Source organism: Hippoglossus hippoglossus, chromosome 12 (assembly GCF_009819705.1).
Source record: "Hippoglossus hippoglossus isolate fHipHip1 chromosome 12, fHipHip1.pri, whole genome shotgun sequence".
Taxonomy (NCBI): Eukaryota; Metazoa; Chordata; class Actinopteri; order Pleuronectiformes; family Pleuronectidae; genus Hippoglossus; species Hippoglossus hippoglossus.
Window position 1 is genome coordinate 10,155,218 of NC_047162.1, and position 27,496 is coordinate 10,182,713.

Here is a 27,496-nt window from a genome sequence, read left to right on the forward strand (position 1 = left end):
GAACAACTTGAATTTATTGTCACTCTCGCATGAACTGTCGAATGCTTTGGTTTTTAATAAAGGCCTTATCTCCATATTCACTTCAAGCCATGCTGTGTGCGTTATATCACAATGCATGTAGAGAATTGAGCATTACACTAACAATCCGCGGTTAATGACATACAAAACTCTGTAGTCACAGAGCGATGTGCCACCGCTCTCACCCCCACGGTCGTCATTATCGGCGATTCTCGACAGGCACAAATGTCCTCTCTCAACGCGCCGCGTCTCTGCCCAACAGAGGATGTTCCTCCCATTAACACCTCTTCAGGCATCTGGGTCTTTAATTTCTCCATTTATATTTTCAAGTATCGCTATAGATTCGTAAGAGGGAACCTTGTAGCTTTTTCCAACCTTCAGGAAAGCGTATTACTTCAACCTGCAATTTTGTGCTCACATACAAACGGCAGTAAGTGTTCTCCTTGTTGTTCAGAATGGGGTCACATTGGGGTGACCCTCCTCATCTACTGGGACGTTCTAAATGTGCCTAGTTTCAAGAGCGGGCCTCAGTGTCCCTATATGTCCTCTTAGCTGCAAATGTTTTACCTTAAGTGTCCTTGTACTCGCTAACACTGGGGTAATGTCAAAACTTAAACCTCTAAGCTAAAACAAAGAGACCACAGATTTTTTATTTGTATTAGTACCAATTGACATGTTTTTTTTTTTTTTACTCGTAAGGCTCTTTTAAAAATGTCCCCTCCATTAATCTAAGTCATTTGCAGTACTTAAACACTTCAAAGGTCAGTTTTTTAAAATGTAACTCCACAATTTTTCTTCTGCATGATTGTCAACATTAACTTTTTGCATTTGTATTTTTTGTGAAGTGTTGCATAAAAAAAACTTTAAAAATATCTCCTCACCAAAACTTCTATAAAACGGTGTGTATATATATATATATATATATATATATATATATATATATATATATATACACTTTCAATGATTTAAGTTTTTTAACTAGCATCGGCCATCTTCATAGATACCAAATATTCATTCATTTTCTCTATGTAAACCTGTTAAAATACCAGTTTGTATATGTAATACTGCATTTTTTTAATAATCAAAAAACTCTATTTTCCATTTACCTAGACTTCGTTTAGAGGGTTAACACAACCTGCGATACGTCACTGAGCAACAACATTGACTTCTTTGCGTTGTAGTATCACATTTAAACTATGTTAATATCTACATCTACATACAGTGGTTCTGTGTTGGCAGATTGACAAGCAGCCTAATGTAACTCCTGCCCGACGGGTGAAAACATGCTGACCGCTTTCCTACGGTCAAGATGCACCATCTCATCAATTACACTCTCCCCACTTGTCCATCACATCAACGACCTGCCTATTTGAACTCTCTTATCGTTCTCAACCAGAGCCGCTATAGTGCTATAACATACTGAGGATTCATCCTATAGATAACAAACGAGCAGCATGACATTTTCCAACGTTCTCCTTCTAACTCCAGATGTGCTGCACGGTTCGGTCATGATTGAATAATCTGTGTTCATCTTTCAGATTCATCATCTAACAGGAGATGTGATCTCTTGGGAATTTCAGAAAAGGTGTCAGAAATAAATGATGATTCCTTGAGAAATACTTTATAATAAGGCCTGTTGTGAATAATTCAGATTATTTTTTTAAATAAAGAAGATAAATGAAGTGTTGTCAATTACTATGGTAAACGTCTGTGATCTCCCCATCTCAAGCAGGAATATTACACTGAGGAGAGTGAACAGGAACATTTATAAACTTCCTGCAATTGATATATATATAACTAGGACACTCAGTGGAGTGTATACTTCTGCCAAGAGCCCCATCTCACAACATAAAGACATTTCTTGGATCCACTTCTTTGGCCTGATCTGCGCCAATGTTTGTTACCGTATAGCAGCTGAAAAAAGCCTACCCCCTAGTGAAACCACATTTAAATCCGCTATAGCCTGATTTCTATTTGGATTTACACCAAATTGCACAACCTCAGAGATATCATTCCACTAACTGAAAAGATTCATCTAGATCCATGTAAATTCTCTTGGAAATTGGTAAGAATGTCAAAAACGCCCCCATATCACAACGTGAAGCCTTTGTTCGGATCTTCTACAAATTGAATCGGTTCTTTCTTGAACCATTTCCCATCCTCCCACCAAGTTTCGTGGAAATCCGTTTGGTATTTTTATTGTAATTTGGCTGAAAATGGAAGCTGAAACATAACCTCCTTGGCAGAGGTAATAACCCTCATTTGTAGCATTCATCATATATGAACCAATTTCTTAAGCACCTCTTCTTTTTAAAGTGGTGTGTGCAGGTATTTCCCCCATCACTCCGAGCGAGGATATGAGGCCAGTGGTACACTTGGGGCAAGTGGAAAAAAAAAAAAAATTCTAATTTCCTCTAATTAGTCCTTAAGGAGGACAGGAAGCTCGTTGCAGACCACTATTCACTGTTCTCTTCTGCATGGAGTGACACCATATGTGTATAGGTCAACATGTTCTTCATGGGCTCTGCTTGGCCCTGGTTCTGTCACTTACCTGCGTCCACGGGGGAGGGAGCGGAACAAGCAGCTCTTTTTTTTTTTTTTTTCTTGCTTCCTGGCACAGTTCCGACATGTTCTCATTCATCGTTGCTGTTCTACCAGGTTTTAGCTGGACACTAAACACATGGTCAGGTGCTCTGGTGCTGCTCCAAGGACTGGGCTGCTGTCACAAAGGCTCACGTCCAGGCTTTGGTTCTGACACCAGAGTAGCAGAAAGAGAGGAATGTGTCCAGATTTGATAGAGCTATATTATACAATCTGAATTCAATGTATGGAGGATGCATAGTGTGTCTCTTTTCAAGACCTTCTGTGCGTCATGTTAAGCTTTTCACGCTTCTTCTAAAGCCATGTTGGTCAGGGTTCGGATAAGGTGTCAGTAGAGAAACAGTGTGTTATTCATGCATACAAACATATGTTCTGTCAGACCAGGCTGAATTCTGACACTCTACAAAATACAAACACATACAGCAAATATGTTCACATTTAGGGTGAGATTATTCCATTTCTTTGTCCAAATGTCAGTGGGAGTTCACATTCCTTCGGCTGTTTGCATGTCATTTGGCGATAACCCAGAGCACGTTGATTTACAGCCATCTGCATTTTAGATGCGCGGTATGACACGGAACTGGTTTGTTACCCAGAATGCACAAATACATTCATTTACATTTAAGCAGGACACGCGTTCGTCTCCCGGGGGGGGGGGGGGGGACTGCTCAGACATTGTCAGACTAGTTGTCAACCACTCTCCACTTTAATAGAGGACTATAAAAAGTAAGGCAGCTGTTGTATCTTCAATACTTCGACCACCTGCATGGTTGTTACAGCCAACAATTTTTCTGCGGTCTTCTTTATAACTCTGAGTGTGTTTGAGGTTACACCACCTGTAGTTGCGAGTTCCCCCTGAATGTTATATTAACATGAAAAAAGTTATTGTTCTGGATGGGTTCCTCTGTGCAGTCTGTTTTTTTTGATGACCCTAAAATATACTTTGCTCTACTACCTATCAGCCTGTGGTGGGCCAGCCTTAGAAGACGGTCTCTTTTGATTTAAAAGGCAGAAACACCCTACAACACTTAAAGGGATAGTTCACCCAGAAAAGAAACCTCACCACTATGCCGATGGAGGGGTGGGTGAAGTGTTTGAGTTCACAGAACACTTTTGGAGTTTCAGGGGTAAACACTGTTGCAGCCAAATCCAATACAATTGAAGAAAGTAGTGAACTCTCTTCAGATGAAAAAAAACACAACATACCTCCATACTGCTTGTGTGGTGACATACGAGTCTCTGGAATAAGATAAGATAGTGAGTGCATTTTCATTTCTGGCTGAACTATCCCCTTAAGGTACACAACTGCAGAAATGTCCCTAAAACCTGCTGGTGGTTGGCCACTGAACATTAAGTCAGTGTGAAAGAACTTCAGACATTCAAGGGTAATTCACCATCTATTCCTACGTTCTAAGAAAGAAACATGGACATTGTGTGCAGACATACTGATATGCACGACCTCCACAGTCCAGCTGACCCTCTGTCACACACACACGTGGACAACACAAACCGTTGTAATAGAGCACTTGTTTCTCTGGCCGAGTGTTTTAACCGCAGCAAATTAGTTCTCTTCAGACTTCCGGTTGAAGTACAAGCGAAAGAGGGATGATGCTATTTATAGTTTACCTTTGGAGAGACAAAACTCGGGTATGAGTGGCTGCATCCTTCCTACTTTGTTTTCTCCCCCCTTTCTCTTCTGCCCATTCGCTCGCCTCCTCTCTGTCTCTTCTGTTGCCTGGGTAACAGTTACCGATAGAGACCAGGAGTTCGGGGAACAAAAGAACAGTCTGGTGCTTGAATAACATTTCGTGCATGCGCTCATGACTGATTGTGTGTGTGCATGCTTGAGTGATATGCCTGCGTAATGTCATCGCAAAGAGCCAAAGTGCATAATTGGCTCTGTGGAGAGGGCACACAGACTGCTTCTACAAACAGTTCAGCTGCAGTTCCTCTTTTTCTTTCTCCTTTTTTTATTCTCAACAGATTGTGTGAGTGTGTGTGATTTCCACTGAAGCTCAATTAATTAATATAGTCCTGAGGGAACATTGAAACTAACAAACAATAAGTAAGATAGTATTCAAACTGTTGATTTGAGCACCATTGAACAGTCATATGATCTATTTTGAAATAAGTGATGGTGATGAGTGCAAACTGAAAAAAATACAATGTCATGGTTAAACACATACACAATGAGTGTGATATTAACATTAAATGCGGACTGTCAACGTGATGATTATTAGTTTCGCCGAGAAGTTTGTTTTCATCTGCAATTTTTTTTCATTCGTTTGTTTGTTAGCAGGATTACGCAAAAACTACCGATTGCCATTAAAGTTTGTAGAGGGGTGGGGCATTATTCCACTTCCTTCAACATTGATTTCTCAGAGAATCTTTCATGGAACTTGATGAAAAAAAAACAACAAATCAGGCATCTCTAGGGGACAGATATTTATGGGTGTATGTAATTTGGTGCAAATACAAATATAAAATGGACATAGTGAAATGTTGGGCCTTGGTGCTGGTATGAACTCTGAGTGCTATTCTAATTTATTAGAATTTGTCAGACCCTCCCCATTACCACCAGTGTGGGTGGTAACGTGGACTGTGATTATATCCTGGTCAACATAGTCAACATCAGTATTTACCAATCCCATAAATCGTTTTTTGTTCATTTGCTGTTTCTATCGGCTGTTCTTCTTGAGTCTGGACCTATTCTTGTCAACGTGATGTTTTTGAAACCAGGGGACGCTCAGTCGCAGCAAATGTTCAATTGAGCCGTTTCTTATGTTGTTGCATCACCTCAGAGATATTCACTGTTTGCAATTAGACCGTCCTCGCTGCATATCACAGTAACCTCTGTGAACTCTGAAGATAACGCCACCTAGCTCGGCCAAACTAACTACCTTGAGCCGGCAGATAAGCATTTTAGTTTTTCTTCTTCTTCCCCACATCTCCTCATCTGCTTCTGTATCTCACTATTGATTCATCCCAGTTCTTGCCGCTCTTTTAATGCCCCCTTGAAGCACAGTGATTAAAGTCTTGGGGAAATGTCCCCATTAATGTATATTTGAGCGGCTTGTTTTCCCCTCCTCTAAGTGCTAATGACAGCAGATGTGTTTTGCTAGCAGCCATTAATGACTCAAGCACCAATTGGGAACATCTGTGCTTTTTGAATTGGGCTTGGTGGTGTTATTCTGATCTGTGGCATCTATTAGCATTTACAAAGCAATCCCAATCCAATACATTATTTATTTATTTTTTTACCAGAGGTATCTCTAATTATTTTCCACTGATTGAAAGAGGATTTCTTCTTTTGCATTAAACTTGGGACAAGGTTAAAACAAGTGTCAATGTGTCAAACACTCTGCAACATGAAGTGGAGCTGCTGGGGAGGTGAGGACACATTCCTGTGATATGAGGAGCAGAGGGGAGACCAGGGGGGAGACCAGCGGGGGAGATGTGGAAAGGGGGAGTGTGAAGGTTAGTTTTTGATTGCATCTGGCACAAATGGACAAAGACTACCTTCCCTTTCAGCTGCTGGTGCTCCCTGACAAGTCCACTCTCAAACACTGTTGTGGTAACACTCGGCCGACAGCTGCAGATACAAATAAAGGCCTCTCTTCAAGATAAACGACAGGGAATATAACAAGGGCTGAAGCCCCAGCTGCCTCTGGTTGAAGGAACGCAGGCGCGACCCGCGCCAACACATAAAAACACCTATAATCGCAGATAGCTACGTTGCATCCGCCCGCTCTCAAGGCGAGGATATTTCTTCCCCGAGTGGTGAGCAAAGTCATTCCTTTCACACTTTAAGTCATTAAGTTATTCTATATGTTGTTAAATACCCCAGTATCGCCTGTGACGGCGTAGCAAAAAGAAAAATCCTCGTAAGCCCTGAAAAACATATTTTCTTTTTAATCTTGCCCTTCAAGCAAAATGGGAAAACTGAAATGACTGTGTTCACTGTTATTTTACCACATGCTGCTCTTTACAGGTATGCGCAATTGTCTGCACTTTGACGCCTGTATCTTTACAAAAGTGAAAAAAATCTATTCCCTGTCCCTATTCTCTCTCCCCCCCCCCCCCCCAATCAAAGTCTCCCCAAGGGCCTCATTGTGCGGGCCCTCGTATTGCCTTGTTATCAACAGCTGCAGCGAGCCCTTATGACACGACTGCAAATATTGGCCTTACCTTCCTAATCGCAGTTCTTCCTCTGAAAATGTCACAGGAGAAGGCCGCGTGTGCTGCGGTTGGCTTCCACTTCCTCGGCGTGGAGATATCATTTATCTCATATAAAAAGCAAATGAAAGAGCCATAATGTAGTCGGGGCGGGTGGGGCGGTGCGAGGAAGAGGGGGCATCGCAGCCTCTTCTTCTCCAGCAGCACTAATTTGCCACAGTAATGAGCAAGCGGTGGTGAATGAGCGTTGGCAATTATATTTGGTTACCATGCAAACAGTGAGCATCATGGGATGTCATTAAACAGAGAAATATATCCAGGCTCTATTACAATAGAAGTGGGGGGGGGGGGGACAAATGGTAGCTATTATCTGAACGCAGAACCTTTCTTTTACCAACATGTGTATAATTTTGAAATGCTAAAGTGTTTATCCTCGAGGAATGACCTCATGGGAGCACCACTCATCTATTTTGATTTCCCCCCACTATTCAGTTCCCTAATTTATTTATTTTTCTACCGTTCATGAGGCGTAATTACATCAAATAAAACTAATAGTGGGATTATGTACGCTCTGCGCTCTAATTGTTTTGTTTGTGAGGTGCAAAAAATACTGTCAAAAGCCTTTTATTATAAAAAAGTCAAATAGCCTAATTTACCTTGAACCATATGCATTTGGAAAACAAACAGACGAGTGTGGACTGAAAACAGAGGTAACACTTTTCATTCACAGGGTCAGGCCAAAACAAATTTGTCCATGACAATACTTTGAAATGCCCATTGGGCGGTATAATGAGAAATGTTTAACTGAATTACCCTGTAGATCTCAGTAAATACTGGTGTTCACCATCCGCCGAGCCGAATGAGATGTAAAGCAGGGGTCCCATTTTCTCTGCTAGCCAACAGAACCAAGTTAATTGCTGTCATTTTCCCAGAGCTCGGTGTGACTGTGATTTTTACAGAGTTCGGTAACATGTCACTGTAAACGGAACGCTGGAGGAGACGATGCATGGGGAGACCCATTTTCTCGATAAGCTGTTGAGATTATCGTCACCTTCCTGACTAAATATAGATGTTGTGTGGTTGCAATTACAGCCAGTTATGAGGGCTTGAAAGATGCGATGCAACAGTGAGTTGAGAAACAAGCAAATAGATAATAATTGATAATAAACTTCTGATGTGTTTAAAATAAATGGAGGGGCATGTAACTATGCCTTCATGGACACCAGTTTTCTAATTATAGACCTCGTTATTTTATTCTTAGTATTATTATTTTGATTATAGCCCTAATACAATATTCCATTCAAATTCCCATTCACATGTTTGAGAGCATAGTCTGGGTATGACTGACATTAACATTACATTCACTATGCCATCCATTTGAAATAGTCAACAGGGAATGTGTCATTAAGCAGTTGGGAATCGCTGCATGTCGATGTGGCAGCATTCTGTGAAAACCCCAATAAGGCGTTTTAATGCTATTAAAGATTGTATGCTTGTCTTCATAATCCAACTAAGATCGGAAAACTCCACATGTCTTTCTTTGATTGTTGCCTATTCAGAGTATGATTATTAATCATGTTAAGGTAATCAGCAATGGCTGTTTACATGGCATGGTCTTATATTCTAATATCAGGATGGTGTTCATTTAAATGTATTAGTGGAGATTCGCTATTCCACAGTGACTAAACAGCATATTTCATTATAAACAATCAGTCATAGAATTTATAGTGTTTTTTGGTGTGGCGTTAATAAATGTGGAAAATAATGCATTTTCTCTCAACACAAACTTTTTCAACGTTAAAAAAAAAAGAGTTTGCCTCGCAGGTGCTGCATATGTATAAAGGAGTCCCCTTGCAGAAGTGAGGTGTCATTTATCTTTGTAATGTATGGTACCGATGCAGACTTCATCCCTCAGAATAGGCCCCGAGCCTGGAAATCCTGAAACAGACTTATTGTTATGCTGGCAGAGAGAGGAGAGGAGAGTAGTGGGAGTGGGGCGGCACGGGCTGAGGCTAGAAAAAAAAGCTTGGGAGAGAGGAATCCAGGGGGGGGGGGGTGGAAGGACCCCACTAGTGAGTCAGCCCTAATTTTCTGTCATGAATCACAAAGGCCAGGACTCAAAAGCGGCATTATCAGCCCTCAAATCTCCATCCCTGTGTGTGCGATGGAGCATCGTGGCATGTAGAAAGGGGAGGACGGAGGGGCGGAGTAATGAGGGGATAGGACTCAAAGTGATGGGGAAGGGGTTGGGAAGAGGATGACGGAAACGCGTATTAGTTCCCATGGCGAGGGGGACAAAATGGAAAGGTCGACCTGGCGGTTTCCACTTAAGCTGTGGGAGATTTTCATTCAGTTTTCAATCACAGTATAATCAGATTTTATGATTAGGTACGGGCTTTTGGTCAGCGTAATTTCTCTGGTGATTTGCATAGGCTTGGCCGTGGAGGTTTTAAATGATTTTCAGTTACTTCGGAATAGATTATTTCACGCATCATAAAACTTTACCTTTCCAATTGAGATGTAACACATATTTATCCAAATGTCTTCTGACAACATGTCCAATTTTATATAAAATGTTTCAACGACAAGAGAACACCGGGGCGACGCGTGATCCTGGGGTCGTTTTTAGCAAAGAAAATAAAAAGTTGGACTCTGGCTCGCCTGTGTCCGTATCGCATGTCTCAAACCCGACTTGTAGCACAGTTCCTCCATGTGCACGTGCAGGTAATGGACAGGCACGGTCTCTCCAAGGTGAATTAGCGAGAGTGGAAAACATTAACCAGAGAGCCAAGTCTTGTCATTCACGCTGCGACTTCTAGTTGGACAGAGGGAACGGAGAGCAGATGCTCGGGCACATGCCACTTTAACGTCCTGCTGGGAGGAGGACGAGGGGAGAGACACAAAGAAGGGAGGGGAAAGGTAAGAGCGAGTGGGAGGTTGACAAATAAAAGATGGTGACAGAAAAAAAAAGACGCAGAGAGAGGTTGCTGAGAGTCGTTCCGCCTTGAAGGTCTTTGCCTTGCACACAATGGGATGAACACAAAAACATACCATTAGAGGTGTGTTTGTATACATTTTGTACTTGAAGGCCCCGCCACGAATGCTTCTAGCAATGGCATCTGCTTTTTTTTTTGCACATCACTCCTGCTTGTCGTTTCTGCGCTCCCCGACTCAAAAGCGACATTTGCCCCAAACAACACACCAAGGATCAGGTCTTGTAGCAACAGGATGGTGACTGGTGCTCGTTGAGCCACTGCTGCCGCTGTGCACAGATGGTGGCTAAACCACAGATGCATGTGTTGGATCTGTTGGCTCCGAGTCGTGTTGCTCCCCCACCGAGGAGGATCATAAGGGAGTCCGATTTTCTCCACATTTCTTTCTCCACATCTGAAGACTCTTACAGGAGCGATAGGGTGAAGAGCGGATCGATACAATTGATCCTCAAACGTCCCACCTGTTGGGGAGTTTGGTGCCGCGTGAGGGTTTTGATTGAGGAGCGCTTTCATCAATAAAGCGCTTGCAGTTTGTGTTCCCCTCTCAATTAGCAGCTTGCAAGAAAGAACATGTTTACTGAAACCTCAAACGGGAAAGAAGAAGAAAATACTCAGTAGAGTTGTGATTTTTTTTATACTGTGATCAACAATATAAACACACTTTCTTTACACGATTTTAATTATTTATAGTAGTTAATTTGAAGTGAAACAGACAAATTACTGTTTGTGTCATGCCTTAATCACAATATGTGTAAATTACCGTTCCTTATTAACCAGGAAATTGCCTGAATACACTTCAGATGCAAGAATTACTGTAGAGAATGATGATATGATGATGATATTTACAACTAATGCTATTTTTATTGACTTCATGCTGCTTCACATTTATTACCTCCACCAAGGACGTTATTTTTTCATCCGTTTGTTTGTTTGTAAGCAAGATACGCAAAAGCTACTGGACAGATAACATCGAAACTTATTTAAATTTTAGGATGAGGGTCTAGCAGATCTATGACATTTTTTAATTTTATTTAACATTGCTAGACAGGATATTTTTCAGCATTTTCATTGAGTTCTCAGAATAAATGTGTGGATCTTGATGAAAGGGGCATGTTTCGGGGACTGATATCTACGAGCTTGAGCAATGAGATCCAAATAAACATCCAAATCTTAGTGAATTTGAATGTGGTTTAAGGGATCAGTTTTGTTTACGTATCCGAGCGAAGCGTCTGCCCTGCCTCGTGCACTTTTAGCCTCCTTTCTTCTACGAGTGGGCCAGAGACAGGTAAGACATCTGAGAGAAACATGGTGATTGAGCTATATCCGTCCTCAACAGAAGAGATGCCAACTGAATGAGATTCAACACGAATGTTGCAGAGATTAGAGGCAACAGCAGGGGTAAATATGCGGGGACAAGAACACGGATAAACACCTACACAAACACAGTCAAGATGTCGCTACATGAATTAAATGTCGACCGTATATATCTTTAAGTGACTTCAAGAGGAGATATACAAGTGAAGGTCATGTTATCTTCTATGTCCTATATGTTAAGAAAAATAAGCTTTGAAAAAAAGACGCAGAAAATCATTTTTGGTCTGCTATGGCTGCACTGCCACAATCAAATTGTACAAACCTCTGGTATTTTGAATATGAATACTGAATTACTTCTATTGGAAAAAAGTACAACTCAGTCATTGGTACTTTATTCAACTTATAAAAGAAAAGGGCTAATGGGTACTTAAAAAGGGATAAAATGGTACAAGCGAGCCTTGAAAAGGAGAATGAAAAGAAAGAGGCAGCGTGAGCCTGAGCAGAGAAATAATAGGAGGGTAGGAAATAAAAGGTAAACAGCAGGGAAAATATAGTGAATGTACAGGAGAGGGCTAATAGGAGAAGAGTATCGAGGTAGAAAAGTAAAAGCACCATGCAACGTGATTCAGGAGGGAAATGGGAGCATTATTGGGGGGGAAAGGGGACGCAAAGTACAGAAAATTATCCCAGAGTGAAGTACACCCATACTACAGAAAAGAGAGGAATTATGGGGATTCCAGCCACTTTCCGCCCCGCAAAGTCACTTAGGACTAAAGCAGCAGGGATTTGTTGGGTCTGAAGATGAACAGAAAACCCATTTTCCCTCATGGCTACATCTGCCACTGTGAATTTATATGGCTGTTGTAGTGAAGAGTGGAAGAAAGATGTGATCAAACACGAAGGGGGAGCGGAGACGGAGGGACGCACTGTAATGGAGAGGGAGAGAGAGGGAGAGAACAAAGAGCGAGGACGGTGAACAGTGTGGAGGAAAACACTGCGAGACGACACGTGAGGGGACATTTGAGAGAAATGAATTAGGAGGAGGAAATGCACATGAAAGAAACTCTTAGGGCCACTGATGTGGCAGAGACGGAGCTAAATTAACAGAGAATTGAAAAGACAAAAGCTGACATGTGGGGGCTTCTTAGTGGGAGTGATTGCACTTTGTGAAGTTTTGCGACGACTGTAATTGTACTCGCGAGTCTGCGCAGTTTAAATTTAAATGTAAGGGGGGCAAGTTAGGTTTTAAGCAACAAATATAGCTTGAAAGTACAAGGTGTATTTCTGGAAATATCAAGGACGAAGGAACAATTTCTTCTCTCATTTCCTGTCACAATAAACTGATGAGGTGAATAAGACGTCAAACTACTCCCTATGTTTTAGCTGCTAAAAAAAGAAGATGTAGTGTTAAACTGAGATTTGCAACTCTTTTATATATTTTTCCTCTGCGTTTCTATCCATCACTGTTTTTCAGTGGCGCTGCAGATCCGTGCGACGTCACCGTGTTATCACTCCGCCGCTCAAATGAAAGATAAGCCTCCGTATGTGTTTGCTATTCTTCAGGGGGAATTAATGTAGAAGTGCGGGTGCTGAGGGGAGTTTTTTGTGGGACTGCATTTCTGCAAAGCTGCCATCCCACTGGAGATTAATGAACAAGTTTGTCCATGGTACTACTCCTCTCTGTGCCGCCTCTCCCCTCAGCATTGTTTGATTTATGGACACCCAGCAGTGCATGAGTTATAATTTGAAGGGGGTTTGTTTTTCCTCATGAAGATGGAATTTTAAATGCTGTGATGAATGACCCCTTGTGGTTTTTATTTATTATTCTGTCGTGATTCAGTTTGGCGCGCGCGCGTGTCTGCGTGCAGTCCTGGCGTTCACGCTCCCCTGGCGGAGGTGCGTGCGCGGGTTTCGTGCACGTGTGTAATTTTCGTGAATACAGCCACGTCTTTAAATATGTGCTCGCAAAAGTTGCCGACGCTGCGTTTTTCTGCTTGACAGCCGCGGATGCATCGCTCCTAGGTTGCCACGTCTTCTCCGAATCGAATGCCACGTCTCACCTATTGGACACCATTGTGAAAAATCAAAGAATAAGTCATGCCTTCACTTTCTTTCCTCCATTCTGTCTGGGCACATGGATTCATTTCATCATCCAGCCACAGCATGTATATGGCAGGGTGTTTGATGTTTCTGTTACAGTGACATATTGAATGAAATGGGATGCTCCTGGCTGAATTTACAGGACAGAGAGGAAGAGCTTGGGGAAGACAGAAGGCAAAACGTGCGTGTGCGTGTGCGTGCGCGTGTGCGTGTGCTCTTTGTGAGGACCAGTTTGAGTGTACAACCAGCGGAGTGAGGACATTTTGGGAAAGTCAGGACATTTGTCCAGTCCCCACTTTGTGACCCCCCTTTAATGGACTGTCTGCGGGTTAAGACTTGGTTTTAGGGTTAGAATTAGGTTAGGGTTAGGCATTTAGTGTGTGTGTGTGTGTGTGTGTGTGTGTGTGTGTGTGTGTGTGTGTGTGTGTGTGTGTGTGTGTGTGTGTGTGTGTGTGTGTGTGTGTGTGTGTGTGTGTGTGTGTGTGTGTGTGTGTGTGTGTGTGTGTGTGAGTGTTTGTGTGAGTACCTGGTCACACAGAGTTGCAATCAGTCCTTCCAAGTCGTGTGTGTGTAAAGAAAGGAGCAGCTCGATGCAGCACTGTCCCTTCTATTATCTGTGGAGTGTGTGAGTGATGTCAAATTAAAGTGCTTCCTCTTTGGGGTCATTTTTTGAGTTTGCACGTTACGGTGTTGTTGCGTTAGATCACACAGTGCCGCTGGTATATCTTCTGTACATGCCTTTATATTTAGGTGAGCCCTGTATTCACATGCTGACCACGTGTCCGACTGCAGAAAGTGCACAAGGAGCAAACAAAGTGCTGATTTTGAGCACTAAAAAAAAACGTAATGCGCTGCACAGCAGTTTTATTGTGCATGGGTGTATTTGCGTGTCCATATCCTTCCTACCTTCTAATTATTTGCTAAAGTCACCATTGTTACCGGGGCGCCCAGTTTCATTTATTTCTTCTCTTTTTCCAGAAGAGTTTTAAAACCTCATCACCTTTCTTTGTCTTTGTCTTTGTCTTTTTAAGCCTTGAGAAATTCACACAAAAAAAGGATGACTCATCATTCATAACACTGGTGCATGCTTGGATTATTTTGGGCATCAGACCGGTTAGTATTTATCTCACCTCTAGAGATTGTTTGACATATGCTTGTTTCTGGCTTCGCTCTGCAATGTCTAGAGTTTTTCAAGTTATGTTTTTTTTATTTTTTATTCTTATTTGCTGCATTTTGTGACCAATTCACTTGTTCTGTAGTTTTGGCACAAACGATTTGGTCTTTTGTTGCTTTAAGAACTCACACATTGAAGCGCTAATTGCCAGACCTCTTTAATAGCGAGCAAATGGTGCTAATCGTCATTCAGTCTCATATAATTGCCACTGGAGCAGTGATTGTAATTGTTCTTGTTAGAGGTAAAGCCCTCTTTGTATTATATTGTTGTATTGTCGTGCGCCATGTGAAATGTAGTGATTAACAATTAAGTGTGATTATCGGAGTTGTCCTCCAGCTCTTCCCTCATGTCGCCTTTCTATTTTTTCATTTCTCCATCCAGGGAGGCCTCATCGCGCTCCTGCTCCTGATTCTCCTCTTCACCCTCGTGCTGTACACCCGCCACCGATGGTGCAAGCGGCGCCGCATCCCCCAGAAGAGCGCCAGCACCGAGGCCACTCACGAGATCCACTACATCCCCTCCGTCCTGCTCGGGCCGCAGGGCCGCGACAGCTACCGGGGCTCTCGAGGCACTCACCAGCACGGCAGCTCCGTCATCGGCATGCCCATCCGCGAGACCCCCATTCTGGACGACTACGACTGCGACGAGGACGACCAGGGAGGACACTCGCTTAACTCCACGCCGAACCAGCTCCACAACAAGCTGAACGACGGGAAGCTGCAGGAGGACTACGGAGTAAACATTGGCATCGGGGGACACACAGACATGATGTGCAAGGAGGATGAGTTTAAGCATAATTTTGACAAACGAGGTGGGTTAATCATCTGAATTCATTTCCCTTCGGAAAAAACAATCTGTTTTGATGGAAATCCAAACACTATATGCATACAGTGGGGATTAATTATACATATAGCTGTGAGATTAACTGCACGATGCTGGCTGTCTCTCCGTCATGCATGAGCTGCATTAAAAACCCCAATAATTTGAGTTGTCATAGAAAGTCTGTTGTGCTCTGTGGTGGTGCTTGTGCTTTTGCATGCATGATTTGTACATCCGCCCAGGCGCTCGGTGCCAGCTCCCCAGATGGCCCAGCCTGGACAGTTCACTTTGGCTCTGCCCGGCCCACCCGTGTTCTCGGCTGCACAGCACGCCCCGCTTACATTTTTGTCAGAAAGAAGCAGCTTCGCATGACTCATGTCATCGCTTCACACTGATAACGATAAGAGTCCTGTTTTTCCGTGAGTCATCTGCGTTTAATGGACCGCTGAGTATACTTTTATTAAGTGCGAACTTTTCCTCCATCTGAAGCCACACTCTGTCACATCCACTGCCTCTTTACAGCTGCGCCGCTCAAACAGTAATGTAATGCTGTGCCGTGTAATTTAATGTAACGTGTAAAGGTCAAGTGACCGGGGCCATTGGTCTAGGTGATTAGATGATGAGATGGTGTCAGTGGACGGCCTGCTGAACCTTTTTTTTTAATACACAGTCTGTAGTCTCCTCTTAAAGCAAGGGACAAAAAACAATAATCGTACCAATATAAAACAAGCAACTCTTCAAACATGTCCGCGCTGAAGATTTGATTTTGGTCTGAGGCATAGAGGCGTTCGGTGGTATCATATCCTGTTGAACCCGGGGTGCTCTTCTGCAAAGTTGGACTTGAATAATTGACGGCTGCTGACTGGGTTGGAAGTTGCCCTGGTTATTCATGTCATAGTGAATTATGCATTAGGTTTGTGGAAAAGCCCTCATGCTCGCATCGTATTTATCTCTCTAAATCACTGCATGTTCTCAAACTGTTTGTGGCTGCATGTGTATATTTCTTACTGAGAACAGATCAATACTCAGATCAAGTTTCATTTTACAACGGCAACATTGTTACATTGTTGATTCATGTTTTAGATGGTGATGGTCTTTACTTGAACTGGACATGTTTAAGCCTCGGGGGCAACGACCTATACTTTTTTTTTTAGATGTTTTAAGCTCGGATGATATTTTGGCTCATCTCTACAGTCACCTGCGTATGAATCCAGATAAATTCAAAAGCAGATGGCCGATGCATTTCTGTCTCTTCACACAGATTGTTTACCTGCTGGCAACCAAACCCTGCTCAGACGTGATTGGTCAAACTAGAAACAGAAACCATAAGGTTTTCAACTCCAAAATCACCCCCCCCTGCCTACAGATTCTGCATATTCACATTCAGAATCCGTTTATAGGAACGACATAGCCTCAGACCCCCAACTATAGCTGATAACGACTCTAAAAAGCTAACTTTAATTTAATTTCACAAAACAGTCTTCCTCATTTACACGTTCATGCTCACACCTTGGATTTTCTCACTCAGACATGCAAACAGATTCACTGCAGGTACAAGCAGCATGAATAATCTCCACATTTTGTGCAACGGCCTGCCTTAGGCACACTGATCCTACAGGTAAATTATCATTTCTTTGTGTTTTTGTTGTGTTTTAGCGAAACCCACAAGGAAAGAAAATGTTTGATTTGTTGTCTTTTCCATTAAGATTACCAATGACCAATATTTAATGGATTACTGATGTTGAGAAACATGGACAAATTAATCTAAAGTGGTGTTATGTGGAACAACATTTATATGCAAGCAGGAAACATTTAAAATGTATGTACTGGACATCATTTTTCATATAGCGCTAGTATTTATACCTGTTGATCAATTTTAGATTAGTTTTTTCAAAATTAAATGTAACTCAGGATCTAGTCTGCAACTTAAACAGTTTTGAATGCAGCCTGCAGAAAGGCTACCACCACCTAAGCTAATGGTGTTGCTAGTAGCAGCGGTCATGGCTGCTCAGTGCTGCAAAAGGCTCATTCAGTGGGCAGATAGAGCTGCAGGCGACAGACGGAAGCAACATGCAGCAGACTTTCTCTCTGATAGTTAAAGTTTTACTGTCAATGAATTCTGATCTTGAATCCACTGCCTTTTTAGCTATGCTCTTTCCAAGAGCTCATTCTGAGTTCCAGCTTTATTCCCTAATATCCTCGCAATTATCTTTAAGGTTAAACTTTATGCAGTGGAGGAAGTTTGACACCCGATTCAAGGTATTACAGCCAGACTCTTACTCTGTGTAAAAGTGGCTAATTAATGTGTCAACTGGTCATTTCTTTTCCTCCGAATACAAACCAGTTCTTGACACATCCGTCTATTTACCTCATAAACAGGGAACTTTTCAAACAGGCCCGGCACACACACCAGTTAATTGGATGCCTCTGCGTACCCATCTGTACTCTGCATAAAGTGGTGACATTTGAATAGGAGGCGATTAACTTCTGTCCCACTTGTCCAGTGCCTGGCATCCCGGACGTCTCCGAAATACCAGCCTGCCTTTATCTGTCTGTCCTTGCTGACAGATAACCTCATTCAGGCAGACTCAATGGTATTATCCCCAGGGATTATGGATATGCCTCGCAGGGTTGTGCGTGGCATTGGCTTTGGTTACACGGACAGCCAAACAAATGAGACCTGTCAATTTCATTATTTAGCTGGATTCCCACGGCTTTGGGGGATGCGCCGTGCAGCACGGACACTGTAAATCAGCTGTAGAAGGAAGGGAATTTTGTCCCGCGACGAGCATTCGGGGACTGCTTATCGCTATCAGACCGCCATCATCACACCTACCTCTGCTTCTCAGTTTACGGCACAGAGCAGCTCACACTATCCCCCGCTGTTAAAGTACATGTGTAGAGATCAAATCAAATCAAAGGGACGCCTCAATCACAGGTCGAAACCCTGTTATAAACCTGGGTGTAAAGCTGGAACCAGAATATAAAATCTATCTCAGCAACTTCCCGCACGTAGATGCTGCTGCATTACGTGTCCTATGGCCTGTACGAGTCATGTAAGGTAAGAAAACGAATGAACGCTGAATATGCAGCACGAAGGTAGCCACTGTCTCATCAATAATTAAGTTCATTCTTTATTTTTCTCGTGTCCTGCAGCTTTAAAAACGTTTTGAAAATAAGGTGCTTTCTCTCCCCAGAGACCTCGAGAAATGTACCCTTGCCTTTATCTCATCATATCGAGATAACCGCAGTATTCACCAGAGATCAGCCTGTTTTCAGATAGTACAAAATGCATTTTCCATACTCTCAAGTTGTGGAACTTGTGGCATTAAAATCCAATTTTATAGGTTGGGCAATGAAAATTGGTTTATAAGCTTCACAGTCTTCTCCACGTAGAGCTGTGCAAATTCAATATATGCAATTTAACTTAATTTATAACTACAAATAAAAGTGTTAATCATTTAATTATATTTATTATAGAAAAAAAACGTTGGCCTAGAAACCACAGACCAAATCGTTGCAGAGAACATTTGTGTGGAATGGAGCCACAGCGGCGGGGACCAGACCTAATTGCAGAGGGTAATATACAGCTATTGTCGCTAATGCTTTTTTCGGGATGGTCAACAACAGCCTCCTTCTGGGATGAAATGACCCGCGGGCATCAGGCTCAATGTGTCTGTGTGGAGGACAAAACGTGTTGTGGCAAAGCTGTCATCTATAAAAAAAAAAAAAAAAGCCCATATCATTTATTCCCCGGCTGCCATTCGTTGGACTGAATCCTGGCTGTACCAGTAGCTTAGATTTAGTTTCTTATTTCAATTTGTTTGCTGCTCGTACAGACCAAACAACTACATAGATTTATATTTACAATCTTTGTACTGAGGCGTCCACAATGTGCAGAGAGATTGAGCTGAAAATTGCAATGACTCGATTCAGAGAATATCGTTATTTTCTGTAGTGCAACCAAACATAATACAAGTAGAACAACTACTTAAGATGGGATTGGAGTATCACTTCACACCACTGCTCTGCCAACACAGTGCTGCTGAGGGTGTCTTTGGATTCTTGCATCCAATACCGATGGAGAATAATATTCATCAGCTCTGTTGAATCCATGAATGACTACTGACAATGATGTTTTACTGCTGCTGTTTGTTTCTCACTTATTTATAACACGTGATGGAAAAAGAGCAGGACACAAGGTCACATTCTCCGATTGAATTCAATGCTCTACTTAGTGAAAGAATAACATCAATTTAAAGCTACGGAAAGATAACTTAGCACAATATTGTGCTATGGGCAGGAGGTCATTGCAGTTTGTTGGACTTTTAATATGAGCAAGCGAACATTGTTGAAAACGTAATATCTAATCTAAGCCATCATTAATTTCGGAGACAGTGAAGGACAAGCAGCTCTTAATATTCAGTTCAATTAACTTAGCAAGGACTCAGTGTGGACATTAATATGCGTATCTAAATGCATTCGACTATAGTTAATGGAGAAAAAAAAAAGCTCTTTTCAGAAATTAAAGTTCCGGCTGTAGTTTTTTTAATATCGCGAAGACGCCTTCCAGTTGTGCCTCTTATTCCTCTCAGTGAAATTATGTTGTTTGTACAGACTGCTGTACGCAATTACTGGGTATTTGTTTTCACGTGGCGCCCGGGGCTTTATCTGTGTTAACCATATTATGGTTAACACAGATAAAGCCCCGGGCGCCACGTGTAGCCCGCAGAGAATCTGTCATAAGATGCACAGATTTTACAACTCTGAAGAAGTAAACTTGTAACTAAATATTGCATAAAAATAAACCAAAGAGAGGCATGGAGTTTGACAAAGATCCCCAGCCACTCACGTGGATATTTAAATTCCCTCCCCCTCTGTGGAGCCACTCCCTACAAGCGAAACAAAAAGCTCACTTTTCCCTCCAGACTCCTACAACTACAGTGAATCAGCATATTGTTTGCTTCTCTTCCCCCTCCCCCCCCCCCCCCCCCACTATGATTGTAGCAGAGGAGACGGAACAATTGGGCAAATGATATAAGAAATTCAGTATAAAAAGCAGAAAACCAATGATTTAGCCTGCCAGTCGTGATACTTTTTATATCATCCGAGCCTTAATCAGGGCTCCTGGGGAGGGTAAGGCCATGGTGGGGATGAATCATCTGCTTACCAAGCTCTGTGTATGTTTTTGTAGTCAGAACTGTGGGGAAAGTCGGGCCAACAGTGTCAGGACTATTTTCGATATAAAGTGGTAATGGTCTCTACAGTGAAGGCCTAGAAATCTTTCATTACGGGAGGTTTACTCACATGAGAAATTAACCGGCATCTAAGGGGGGGGGGTAAAAAAAAAAAAAGTACTGTTTCATCATCCGCAAGACCAGAGTCATTACCAAGCTTATCGAGTGTTTACCGAGCTCTAATTGAACTCAGGACGAGAGTAATAATCCAGTGTCAGGCTTCAGATCGCTAATGTGACATCATTGATGAGAAATAGCTGCCAGTTTGGCACACGCAAGCTAGCTCAGGGTAATGTTTTGATTAATACTGAATCAGACTTGTCACTGCCCCCCCCCGTGATAAATAGATGGGCGTTCATTACAAAGACTTCCCGATCTTCCTTTGGCCCTATCCATGTGTGCTGTCAGTGACGGCAAGTAGGTGAGATGATAAAGATGATTAAAAGACACAGAACATGTGGACAAGTGTGCACAAATAGGAATGCATAGCCACGATTCAAGCTTGTGGGCTGTATTTTTAAATAATAAACCAACACAATACATCCAAACGATTTTTTTTCCTTGCTTTTTTAAGCGATGCATCATAAAATTCCTGTGCTCTCTGCCCACTCCAGTGTGGAAACAGCCAGTGTCAGTTCCATCAATCATAGCCTCTGCAATCTCCAGTGCATTGTGTTTTTCAGGGGGAAGTTTCAAAGGAGCACAAAATGAGCAAACCCCTCCGTGCACACTACGGCAACTAATGACATAATTTAAAGCCGAAGAGATGCGAGTAAAATATGAGGCCGGTGGGAAGAACTAGCAGCCAGCAAGTCCCAGGTACAGCAACTCGCTGAAAAATGAAGCTTTAGTCATCTGACACTGTGCGGCCTTTGTCAAAGAAAAAAAAAAACCCAAGACACGCCTGTAGAAATGGGCTTGTAAGAACCAGGGCCACGCTAGATCAATACATGTGGGTCGATTTTATACCAACTCATGAAGCATCTTTACGAGGCTGTTTTGAAATGTGGTTTGGCCTGCGCACCCACATGTTATGGTCAATATATCCCTCCGTCCTGCTGTACTCCCACTATTTTAAAGACTCTTCATTAAAATGATTATGCTCCTTATTTAAACTGCTCGCATAGACTGTGTCTTTAAACATTTAGTGCAGATATTTTATGTAAGAAGACAGGAGAATGTAAAAGAAAGCAATAAAACATCTAGTAAAAACTGGTTAATATGCAGCACAACTTCCTGTTTGGATCCTTGAATAATTGATAGGGTGTTTTTAATTGTTAGTTAAACAGGATGAATTAATGTATCATTTATTGTTTGTCTTTTGCAAAAACTGAAGTAAACTTGAGCAGGATTTAATTCCGATATTAATACAACAGTCCATTAACCCACAATTGACTTTTGAACAGACCACGTTATACCATTATAAATCTACAGGGCCACCAGACAGACTCCTCCATCCATAGACAAGATAACCTAAATGTTACAGGTATAAGAGTGTATACCTTCCAGATGCTTCACTTGTTATGGAACACAGCAACTTCAGAAGAAAGAAAAAACACTTCTTACAACGAATACAGCTGAAATATGTTATTACACACAAGCCTGTGTTACACTTGTGCTTTTAACTTGTATGAAAAAATGGGTCTTTTGGGCTTTTTCAGAAGAGAGTCCAGTGTTGCTGCTCTTCTCCTCAGTCTTTGTTTTGGTCAATATGCAATTCTTGGAACAAATGCTGTTGCTTGCGTCTCATTACATAAATCACTTTGTTTCTGGGTGTGATGAATTATCTGGGGGTGTGATAAATTGGCACCCTATCGTAATTATATTTGTATAATGTCTTTTATGCTTCATTTCAGCTCCTACATGTGCCGGAAATTCCTTAGCAACACTGGAAATAATTAGTAATATTAATTGCCTGTCAGAAGTTTTACATTTGCCATGACAACAATCATCAGTGTCTCAGTGTGCAATCACTGCATCAAATTTTGAAGTGTCATAAAGTGCCAATTACATTATAAAAGCAAATTGCAGTCATAAATTAATTAAACCTTTACAGATGTAATAATTATGTGACAGGAAGATAATATATTTTTAAATATGAAAGAGAAGGTAGTTGTAATTTGACTTTTTCAGTAGGGCTCTGCCAGAATATCTCGAGCAGCTTATATGGAGTTTGTATATTGCAGATATCATTCAATTTCTTTATTTAAATGAAGCCAGTAATGATACAGTATATATATTTATTTCCTTGGGATGTATCAACCATATGTCATATTTGTTTTCCATGTAGCAAGGGAAAGTAACAGCCCTGTTCCTATGGCTGCATGTATATGGTGAATAAAAGGGGATCCCAAATAGACCCCTGTGGTACCCCACACAATAGAGGAGCATCATTTTATATCCAAGCCATACTAAGATATAAGATTTACTAAATACTAAAATAAATTTAAATTGTGTTGGCTACAACAAGTACATCATTGTTGACCATAGCTCAATCAGTCAGTCAAATATTTACATTGTTCTGTAAGAAGAACACATGTGAAGACGACTTATTTTCAATTCTTGGATTACATAATAACCTATTTCTAAGAAAGTGAAAAGTGGCATGGCAACTGGTCTGAAAGTAATTAATAATGGCTGCAAAATCTGTACCAACCAACAATCTATAATTCGGCTTTTCAAAACCTAGTGAGAATACAGTACAAAGGACATGTGGAAATTGTTGAAGGTGCCATAGTGCATTCCAGGGTTGACAGAACAATTTCACTGAAATGGGTTAATGTTGAAGGAGTCAAGATCAAGCTCTGGGCTGTATTTTAACAATTTAAAGTCATGGTCTGAAGCCAAATCCACTTCTGCTAGATTAACAGCAGCGAAAAGTCCACTGGGCTGACACATGGTTTAAAAGGGATGTACTTAGTCTCTCAATTAATAATGGGTGTGTTTTGGGCATTACAGGCAATAAATCAATGAGGGGGGCCATCTCCCATTCTCGGTAACATTCACATGAACCTGCACATTGCTGGGCTGCTATTATAAAGGTGAATTTGACCAGATAGTGGAAACAATGCTTCTTGGCTGAGGTAATAGTTCCATGATTTGAGTGTAGGCCTCTGAACACACCTGATTTTAAGACCATGGTCACAAGAACGACTACCGTGTCAGCCTGAAACAAAAAAAAAAAACACTCGCTCTTGGCCCCACCTTGTGCTGGTTGTAAAATAGGACCCTAGAACTGCTGCTGACTCTCCACTTGTCTTTTTCATAAAAGTAATGTAGAAATTACATCTCTCTGGGGTTGTATTCGACTGGCTGCCAAGTCGGGGAATTGAACACGGTTAATCATTTCAAAAGTTTTCCTGGGATTCTGATCCTGTTTTGCAATCTGATTTGAGAAGTAGGTGTTCGCTGCTTCTTTGGTCGTATGCTGATTGCCATCAAATTAGAGCCAGGGGAGACAGTGTTTATCAGTCTTATAACTCTGCGCTTCCTTCCTGCAATGTCTCTTCAGGTTCCTTAACTTGTTTACCCAGGCAGAGAAGGTTTTAACTTTGTATATCTGACTTGAGCTATAGAATATTAAATGTTGGTGGAAGAGCTATTAATGACTCTGACAAGCTCATCTACGTTGAGCCCATTTTGTTTGATGATATTAGAAAAATGTGGTTTGAGGTGGAAAAAGCCTGACAGATGCAATAAACAGAGAATGCATGACTGCATGGGAGCAGGAGTGAATCAGTGTTTGTGGGCATGGGGTCAGGGAATAGGAGTAACCTGGAAAAGCTATGCTCTGTGATCTGAGTTGGTGAAATCCACTTCCAAGTTCACATAATCCACACAGAAACCACGGGAGAGCACAAAAACAGTGTCCCCGAGATGTGCTTTGCGCTCTAACAATAGGTTACAATCTTTACAGCACATGTGGTGCCACAAGTAAAGATAAATCAAAGAATGTCTCCCACAACGCCCCTGCAGGGAAAATGGGGGAAGACACCATTTAAGATGCTGCGGAGGATGGTTTTCAGTAAGGAATCAGCTCCAGTCTGCTGTGTCCAGTTGGGTCACCTTGCCTCAGATGTCCAAAGTCTCATGCAGCTGCTCGGTGTCATAGGGTGAAGGGTTCCCCAGAGCCTGGCTGGGGGTTATTGTGCCGGGCCTATTAGGTCAGCGGCCCTCGGGATCAGCCTTGTGAAAATGTGTGGGGAAGGTGGCTCAACAAAGAACAGGAAAACAATCTCCTCAGGTCTGACCATCCATAAGGAGCTTGTGAAAGACCCCTGCCATGGCTGAGGAAAATTTTCAAATCCGATCCTGTCCCCAGTGAAGCAGGTGGTGTGACTCCTCAGCCAGGAGGCATAAGCTTGGTACTTTTGTCAGTGTGTGATAAAAAAGCAATGTAGCACTGTGTCTGGGCCCAACTGGGAGCAAGCAGGAGGCGGAGGAGATGCCTACATACGCATCAGCAGCTTCTCTAAATCTTTACCAACATGCTTAAGAAACACCACCCAGCTTCAGCATCAGAAGTTCTTGCTTTTTGGCCGGTTGCAGGGTCAGATTGGTTTTCAACCAGCTTATCGGTGCCTTGTTTTCTAAGAAGAGTGAAAAGGACGCTGCTGGGAAAGAGCACATTTTTAAATTTCTTCTTATTTGGCTTCCTGTCCCTTTCTCAGCGTTCTTCAGGTTATGCATTAGTGAGGGAGCAATGTCTTCACATGCCTTTGATTCAGCCTGACATCTTTGCTCCCTGAGCCTTTCAAGATTGCTATGGACCAAATAAAAACCCACCTAATTCATATATTTTTAAGAGATCTTATTAAAGAGTCCATGACTTGTGCGTTGCATCCTCTGTTTTTTTTTCATCTTTGTTGAAAAGATTCTAATGGAGAGACTTTTTAATAGTTCTTATGTTTATTAACAACCTTCAGCTACCTCTCCTTTTGAAGAATATTAATTAGAGGGGTTTACGGGGGGGGTGTTTCCAGGTGTTTCCTGTCAGGAATAGGCTGCAAGGCACTATGCCATTGTTACTTATGAAACATTTACACAGAGAATAATTCACCAATGCATTTTAGAGTCGCCATCTTGCACATTGTCACATTAGAAATAAAATGCTTTTACTCTTTGCTTATATGTTGGATCTTGTTCTCAAATCTCATGACCCGGGCTAATTCCTGATTGTCACTCAGAAGCTTCAGCCTGTCGGGAGCTGTTAGAGGTCATTGCTCTGCCTGTGACGTTCAAGTGGCCCCAGCATGGGGAGACGCATCCATATTTTATTCTGGCCCATGGCAAGAGCCGCGCTATACATAGCACTTTTTATTCTTGCTCCTCTGGAAACAGGAGAGGCCTTAAAATATACAAGTAGAAGCAAAGGGTAGCAGGAAGGAAACATGGGATCTTACATGCTTTGCAGTTGCTGGGAATGACGAGGCATGACACAGTAAATGTTCCATTGATGCAAAGAAAAGAGAGGGGACGGGGTTGGGATGTTGGCGAGGGGAGTTGATGTCTGGTAGTCTTTTCAATTGTCAGTATTTTTTTATGTATTTTTTCTTCTTTGTCCCGTCTTGACAGTGACAAAAGCAGAAGAAAAGATGTGCCATTCCTTGATATAAGAAAAAATAAAAAGTGAAACTTGAGCTATCTCCCATTTCAGGGACTCCTTCATATCTCTCCCATCTCCTGTCATAGGTTTGGTCTTGTTTGTGAGCCTGGGATTGCGTCGAACATTCCCCACTTGGACTAGTAGATTAAGGAGCTGTTGATTTAAGTAAACAGCCCATGGTCCTGTCATGTTACAACATTTTTTTATTAGTTTTGTCAGATATAAGTCAATGTTGTTACACTCATGGAATTTGTTCCTCTCGTAAGCATAATGTCATAACTTTAACATGGACGAGTAAGGCAGCTTGTTAGGATTAATATAACATGAGTCTTTCCCCCTCAGTATACACCTGCATTCATCGAAGTTTGTATTCATCCCCCTTTTATTTTGTTGTCTCTTCATCTTACTTTATGTTCACATACATTCATTCTTGCTCTTTTTCTTCTGCGACAACTTTCTCCTCCTCATTATTATTCCCCCATCCATCTTCTTTTCATATTTTCATATATTCACATTTTCTCCCAACTTTGATGTGCATCTCCCTCCTTCCATCATCTCCTTTCTCTTGCCGCCAACACCCTGCTGCATCCATTGTCTGCCCTTCTCTTTCTCACACTTCTCTCAGCCTCCACCTCTTTGGCTACCTCAGCCACTCTCCATTCATGTCTGGATCCCTTGTTTTCTCTGACACTTTTGTCTTTTCCTGTGTATCTGTCTAACCTCTTACTCTCCTCTCATGTACCTGTCACACTTCCAGAGGCAGTGCTGTCAAAGCTTTCCCAGAAAAGCCTTGCTGGGCCGCTCCTATTGGAACATTGGCAAATTTAATAAATCACACAGGGAATCAGAGCTGGGGTGAATTCCCATTTCCTCTCGATTGATCTCATCTGCTCGCCACATTCATTTGCTCCCCAAGCCGTGAAGGAATAGAGAGAAAACCATGGGAATATAGATGTACAGTATATAGAGTAAGTGTGCATATGGGCCTTTATGCATGTGGGTGTATGGTGGCATGTGTTGAAAAAATACAAGAGGAAGTGAGTAATAAAAGGAAAGGTAATAAAACATTGAAATCATCTGGAATTTAATTTCTCGGGCTCTCACTTCCTTTTCCGCCTGCAGACTTTCTCCAAATTAAAACAGCAGGGGTTTGTAGGGTCCAAAGATCTACAAAAATGTCCCCATCATTTCCCTCGTGGCTACGTCCGCCTCTATGAATATGAATGCTGTTGTGCAACCAAGCGGGATAGCTAAGAATAGGAGAAATCCGTGGCTGACTCACAGCTGTTAAAACATGCATGTGTTAGAGTGTAGCATTAAATCACAGCATTTGTTTCAGTTAAAACATGTGTCATTTCATTTAGTCAGTGGTGTTCCACCTGGTTTTTACTGGGTGTTGCAATAAACATGCCTCATGACGTAAAACTGTAAATTTGATATACTCACAGCTAGGCCTTGA

General features: G+C 42.0%; 1 protein-coding gene across 3 annotated transcripts in view; it reads left to right on the forward strand.

Moving 5' to 3' along the window:
* LOC117771559 (astrotactin-2) overlaps positions 1-27,496 on the forward strand; it is a 248,692-nt gene that overhangs the window by 54,042 nt on the left and 167,154 nt on the right. For all 3 annotated transcript variants that reach the window (XM_034602058.1, XM_034602059.1, XM_034602060.1), the window contains exon 3: positions 14,758-15,187. In XM_034602058.1, the coding sequence (XP_034457949.1) occupies positions 14,758-15,187 (430 nt within the window). The remainder of the gene's footprint in view (positions 1-14,757; positions 15,188-27,496) is intronic.